Here is a 7,253-nt window from a genome sequence, read left to right as displayed (position 1 = left end):
AGGCAGGCCCCCTCCCTTCAACCTGCCCCCCCAACATCAGGCAGGCCCCCTCCCTTCCTCACTTTAAATCCCTGCTAAAAACACATCTGTTCTCTCAGGCATTTCATACAGTGTAAATTGATCCAGTGTTTTTTTTATCTTTGACCCCATGTTTTAAATGCTTTTTATTCTTCAGTTATTATTATTAGTGTATTGTATTTTTTTCCTCTTTAATTTGACTCTCGTTGTTGTTGTTGTTGTTGTTGTTGAGCACTTTGATAACAGGTTCTGTTTTTAAATGCGCTCTATAAATAAAATTGACTTGATGCGAATGTAAAGGATTTCCTATAAGCTTTTCAACATGCCTTATGTGGTAACCAACAGTTAGCGAATACGGTTTGTCTTATATCTTACACAATGCCAAGTTGGAAAAGACACCCAATAATCATCAGTTTCTTTTCTGAGTGGGCCAGGCTTAAGTCAAGTTATGAATCAACAATACCAATGTGTGTACAAGTGTTCAATGATGAAGTACAAAAAATCTGCTCTAGATCAGATGATGTATCACTGATATTTAACTGTTGGAATAATCTAGGGGGCACACTGGAGTGAAATGTTTAACAACACAAATGTGTCTAGATGTGCTCACTGATCATGCACATTAAATCTTGTGCAGATCAGACGATGCGTCACTGAGATATAAGGGTTTGAATATTGTAGGGGAGCACTGGAATGAAAAGGTAAACAGCAATATCAATGTGTCTAGAAAAGTTCACTGATGATGCACAAAAAATCTGGTGCTGATTGTATGATGCATTACTGAGATATAACTTTTGGAATAATGTAGGGGGTGCACTTGAGTGAAATGTTAAACATCAATACCACTGTGTGTTGAAGTGCTCACTGATAACGCACAAGAAATATGGTACATATCGGATGAAATATCACTGAGGTACAACTGTTGGAATGATCTAGGGAGCGCACTCGAGTTATATGTTAAATTACAATATCAATGTGTGTTGAAGTTCTCACTGACACACCAAAAATCTGGTTCAGATCAGATGATGTATCACAGAGATATAACAGTTTGAATAATGTAGGTGGCACTGTGGAGGCTATTGGCCATACCTGTTCAAGGGGTGGATAATGATCGATCATAGTGATTTTGGTACACCTTGGCTCAAATCTGTGCAATTTAGAGCCAAACGTATTGCAACAGCGTAACTTCTTAATTCGCCACGCCGCCACATCCTCCAGCAAAAACGGTTAGCGCTTTAAAGCAAGTCAGACCAACTTCTTAAATATCTTCTAACATAGGATCATCCTGATTAGGTCAAGGGTGTCAGACAGGGATCATTCCAAGTAAAAAAAAGTGACTTCCTGTTCTGAGGGGACGGGGCTTTGACAACCTCAGAATATGACAACAGTGGATCGTCGGGCATCCAACGGGATGACTCATGCCAGGTTTGGTGCAATTCAATCTTTCGTTGTGAAAGTTATAGCGTTTGGAAATTTATTGCGTGAATTGCAAGTTTGTGGCCTGGCCATGCCCCTTTAACAAAAACAAAAACGCAAGCTTTAGATAACTTTTACTCTCCAATGTCTTAAGGGCATATCAACCAAGTTTGAAGGCAATCAATTTGAAGGCAATTTGAAGGCAATTCAAAATCCCTAGGAGGAGTTGGTTAAAATTCGCAATTAGAAATGCCCAAAAATGACCCTTTGACCCAAAATGGCCGTCTTCCAGTTGAGTTTGGACCATGGCTCCAAGAAACTTTTTCATAGGTCCTGAGAAGATGCATATGTACACCGAGTTTCAGAATTATCAGTCCAAAAATGGCTTGGGGCTGCAGTTTTCAAATATTCTAGGGGGCGCCTCTGGAGGCTATCGGCCACTTATCATATTGTTTGATCATAGTGATTTTGGTGACCCTCGGCAAAAATCGGTGCAATTTAGAGCCAAACGTATGGTGACGGCGTTACTTCTTACTTCACCATGTTGCGACGCCCACATGCTCCACCCAAAACTGTCAGTGCTGGAAAGCAAGTTACACCAACATGTCTTCGGTCACTGGACACACTATCATGTGGATTAGATCACAGGATCAAATAGGGACTGTTAAAACTTTACACTTCCTGTTGTCAGGGGGCGTGGCTTAAGTGATGTCATAATTTGACCTTTCAGTCTTGCAGGGGACCGGATGTGGATCAATCACTGAAGGTTTGATGTCTCAGACAGTTTTCATGTAGGAGCTATTAGCATTTCTTTTTTCATGGCAAGATGTCAAACTTTGAGGTCTGGCCCCACCCTTTCAGCATGCTCCAAAACACACCGTTTAGATAACTTTGCGTCCCCCATGCTTTTTGACCAAAATGGCCAATTTTGAAACCGATTGAGTGAATTCCCTAGGAGTTCATTCAAATGCGGAAGCTGTAAACCGCCAAAAAGGTGTGAAAATTGCGAAGGCATTCCCAAATGGCCGCCTTCCGGTTTATCGTACAATGTTGGTGCCAGAGGGTTTTTTTTGTGCATTTTGGGGAATTGGACAAGTGTACCAAATGTCATGCTTCTCCGACAAACTAAGGTTAAGGCGGAGGGTATTTTGAAAACTTCCAGGTAGCGCTCTTGATCCGTTTCTGTTGCAATTTTTGCGACGCCATTAAAACACATTATTTTTCACCAGTCCTGATGCGTCCACCAAAATCAGTGAGTTTTGGGATATGTTAAGGCCCCCAAAAGGCCAATTCATTTGACAGAAAAATTGCTCAGGCCTAATGAACTGAGCGATTACAATTGGCCTTCACAGCGCTTCGCTGCTCGAGCCTAATAAAGACAACAGAGAATATTAAAAAATGCCAACAATTAAGTTCTAAACAGGTGCAGACAGAAACATTAGTTTATTGTAGTACAGGACTCATTTTATTGTGCTATGTGTAGAAAGGGGATGAGTTGAAGTTTGATAGCCACAGGGAGGAAGGACTTCCTGTTCTGTGGAGCACCTTGGTAGTCTCAGCCTACGACTGAATGTGCTGTAAGAGTCCAGGGTGTCATGCAGGGGGTGTGATGTGTTGTTCAGGATCTGGAGCAGGTTCCTCAGCATCCTCTGCTCAGACACCTCTGTCAGACTGCAGGTCTACTCCCAGAACTGAACCAGAGCCCAGCCATGAGAATGAGAGGGAGGAGGTGGAACAGTGAGGCTACAAGGAGCAGAGGTCACAAAGGTGCAGGACTTCAAGGACTTGGGGTCCACTGTCCAGGAACATGGGGAGTGTGGTGAAGAGGTGAAGAAGAGAGTCCAGGCAGGATGGAGTGGATGGAGAAAAGTTTCAGGAGTGATTTGTGACAAAAGGGTGTCAGCAAAGGTCAAAGGAAAAGTTTACAAGACAGTGGTGAGACCAACTATGTTGTATGGTCTGGAGACAGAGACATGGACAAAAAGACAGGAGACAGAACTGGAAGTGTCAGAAATGAAGATGTTGAGGTTCTCCTTAGGAGAGACAAGGATGGAGAAGATCAGGAATGAGATCATCAGAGGTACAGCACAGGTTGAACAACTGGGAGATAAAAGTTAGAGAGGACACACTGAGATGGTTTGGACATGTCCAGAGGAGGCACAGTGGTTTGGACATGTCCAGAGGAGGGACAGTTGTTTGGACATGTCCAGAGGAGGGACAGTGGTTTGGACATGTCCAGAGGAGGCACAGTGGGTATATTGGTAGAAGGATGTTAGAAATGCAGCTGTAGGAAAAAGACAGAGAGAAGACATATGGATGCAGATAGAGAGACAGAGGACACAGAGGACAGAGAGAAATGGAGGAGGACTCACTGTGGAGATCCCTGAAGAGGGAAAAGCCAAAAGAAAAATATGTCTGTTACCATGGTAACAGAGCTTTAACAACCTCACCTGTTGGAAAATAAATATTTGTTTCCATAAACTCGAGGCTACCATCCTGACTCATGCGCAATAATCCCGGTTGAAGGCTAACAGTTGAACATGCTTTATGGACCAGCAACATAAAAAAAGTTTATTCTGTATTTTCAATAAATTCCATTGACATTCATATCGAAATGCCAAAACACAATTTTTTTATAAAGCTGAATTTGTGAAAGGTTGTTTAGTAATAAATAAAGAGGCATTACCAATAGGTATTTTATTTGTGTATGACATCAGAAAATGTACAGCGGTATTCCCCAGTAAATCGATTAGATATAAACAATCCATGAAACAAAGTTACAAATTCAAATAAAAAGACTGCATATGGAAAATATTACAACTATTGCTGAATTTTGCACAGAAAACTGATTAACTGATTAGATTTCTTTAAAATAGAAGGTATTAGCTTTCCTGCATATAGCTACAAAAAAAAACCTTCTTGAAAACTTCCTGTCACCTGGATGTTATGTTATAAAGATTTAAACAATAAAATCATTAAAAGAATTCATGCTGGAAAGCTGCTGATTGAAGGTGAGATGTTGAAGCTGAAGACAAAACCTCGGGCGTCACTCTGAAAAATAAAAAAAGACATTAAGTTATCCCGTAAGATTCCATGTTAAATGTTAACTGAAAGGATCGGATCTGAAAGTTGATGCAACATTTATTTTTCCTAAAGATGATGTCAAAAACATCGACTAGAAAATGGAAGTTCATTTTATGGACCACTCCATGTCGTCTGTGATAAAAGGACTAGTTGTGGATGGGTTGGTTTATCTTCATGGTGGTCACAAATCAGGGTCCTGGGTGGAGCAGGGCAGCAGTGCACTCATGATGTGGGCCTTGTCCATGTGGATTAGATGAGATGTGACTTCTGAGATCATGGATTTCAGCTTTCAAAAACCTACAATGCAGCTTTAGGACTGATATCCAGCCATTTTCATACCAATCAGGAATTTCAACCATGTGACCAGCGTGGCCCCTCTGTGGGTGGGACTAACAAAGACCCTAACGATCCTCTATTGTGAGGAGTGAGAGGTCAATCTGCATTATGCATGCTTACAGAACACCACAGCTATATAACTTGAATCCCACACTCCTTGTTTCTTTGAATTGAGAAAACTCCTCAAATGAGAAGCGAAACGTCTTCAGTTACAAATAAATTCCAGTTGTTTTGTTTTTAACCTTTTTTTGGATCCACTGGGACGTCGCGTTTAGAAAATAAATGTCTCAATTTCTCTGAAACTCCTGCAACATACAGAATGACCACTGGTCTGGGTTCCTCCTTTTAACTTGATGGCTGGCTGGAGTCCTGTTTGGGTTTCTTCTCTACTTTCAGGAAGGCCCAGTTATGGGCTCCTCTTCAGCACGACTCGACTCAGTTCAATAAAGTTTTGAATAGGGGCCCCGATTTCCTTAATCGACCGATATTTGCATAAGAAACCAATTTTACCTATTTTTTTTGTAGTTTTTAACAATTGTCTAAACTTCATTAATATTTCAGAGCACTACCTCATGGCCAGTTAAAACCAGTTTGTATTGTTTCTAAGATATTGTTCAATGGTATGTTTTTCAATCAAATAATATTGGAAAATTGAAGGTGCATTTTGACCTTATAACACCTGACAGTGTCGCTTAGAAAACAAATCAGTATCGGCCAAAATCGGAATCGGCACTTTTTAGTCCCTTCTTCTCAAAGGTACCAATGAAGCCGAGCCCGCACCAAAACGTGACGTCAGAACACGGTCAGTCACTGATTGGTCAGGGGGCAAAGTCACTAGAGGGGGTTGAGAGGTTTTCTAAACACTTGATCCGCCATTTGCAATTATCGGTGTTCGAACTCGAGGAGCGACTGGAACTATTTTTAAGATTTTAAAACAATAATGACAACACCGTTGCGGTCTAATGCTGAAGTGCAGGTGTTTTTTGTGCTTGGTGGCCAACGATAAAATTCAGAGCAAGCTAGTTGGAGCTTTGCCGGTCCCTGACTCCCCCCCCCGGTCCTCTCCACCGGAGCCTCGGAGCCCCCTCAGGCTGTGCAGGGCATCATCTCCCTGGCTCTGAGCTCCGCTGGTCACCGTGGAAGATCCTCCGTGGTGCCGATTCGGGGCTCGAGCTCTGAGCTCCGCTGGTCACCATGGAGGATCATACGAGCTGCTGACTCACAGAAGGCCGTTGCCCGGACCCCAGCCTCGAGTGATCATGAAGGCCGAACCCTGATCCCGGCAGACCGGGATGGGTCTGGGACGGAGGGTGGAAACAACAAAAAAAAAAGTGGTTTTTTTTTTTATCATTGAAGATAAAAAAAAATAATAAAATAAAATAAATGGTGCTGCCTTTATCATGAAATCCTGTTTTAACTTTATTGACTTTATTAAATAATCTGTTATAGCTGAAAAATCATAAAGACACAAAATTATTGGATCTCAGGAACATTTCCCTCAAACATGTTTAAAGAGACACGGCCTTTAGTTCAACTTTATTCTAACGCACACATGTACAACTCACACAACAAGAATTAAACTTTAAATCACTAAAATAAAATAATCTGTGAACAAGAAACAAACCACATATGTAACCTGAACTATAAAAGTAGACACAATGAGTGTAAATACATCAAATGATGAGGAAAACATAAAATATTAAATGTACGTTTTTGCAGAATCTTGTTCATCAGAGATTTAATGGTGAACTAAAGTTGCTAAAATGTTAAAATATATATTAGATCGTTTCTTTTTACATTTTATGTTTTTACTATTGTTGGATGTAACTGGGACCCTGTGTACAGTTTTGTTCCACCTCATGTACCACATGTGATGTGAATGACAAACTTTACTTGAACTTGAGGAGTCAGAATATTTTACTAACAGGAGTCAGAGGAGTTTACTCACCCAGGACTTGTGTGGTTACATGTTCGAGTCTGCAGACAAACACACAAAGGTTGTTGTTAGTGTGAGACTCTGCAGACAGCGTCCATCATGCTGACAAATAAACACGTTTATGTGAGATCATCATCATCATTATTATCATTATTATCATCATTATTATCATCATTATTATCATTATTATCATCATTATCATCATTATTATCATCATTATTATCATCATTATTATCATCATTATTATCATTATTATCATTATTATTATCATTATTATTATCATCATTATTATTATCATTATTATTATTATTATCATTATCATTATTATCATTATTATGATCATTATTATCATTATCATTATTATTATCATTATTATTATCATCATTATCATCATTATCATTATTATTATCATTATTATTATTATCATTATCATTATTATCATCATTATTATCATTATTATCAT

At 39.9% G+C, this 7,253-nt stretch overlaps 1 protein-coding gene across 1 annotated transcript in view; it reads right to left on the bottom strand.

Annotated features, from left to right (window-relative positions):
* Positions 1-4,122: 4,122 nt before the first annotated feature.
* b2m (beta-2-microglobulin) overlaps positions 4,123-7,253 on the bottom strand; it is a 5,485-nt gene continuing 2,354 nt past the window's right edge. The window contains exons 3-4 of the mRNA XM_037695895.1: positions 6,803-6,831; positions 4,123-4,485 (exon numbers count right to left, since the gene is read on the bottom strand). Coding sequence (XP_037551823.1) covers positions 6,818-6,831 — 14 coding nt within the window. The 3' untranslated portion in view covers positions 4,123-4,485; positions 6,803-6,817. The remainder of the gene's footprint in view (positions 4,486-6,802; positions 6,832-7,253) is intronic.

Source organism: Nematolebias whitei, chromosome 22, assembly GCF_014905685.2.
Source record: "Nematolebias whitei isolate Nwh7 chromosome 22, NemWhi1, whole genome shotgun sequence".
NCBI lineage: Eukaryota > Metazoa > Chordata > Actinopteri > Cyprinodontiformes > Rivulidae > Nematolebias > Nematolebias whitei.
This window is presented reverse-complemented; position numbering and strand designations above follow the sequence as displayed.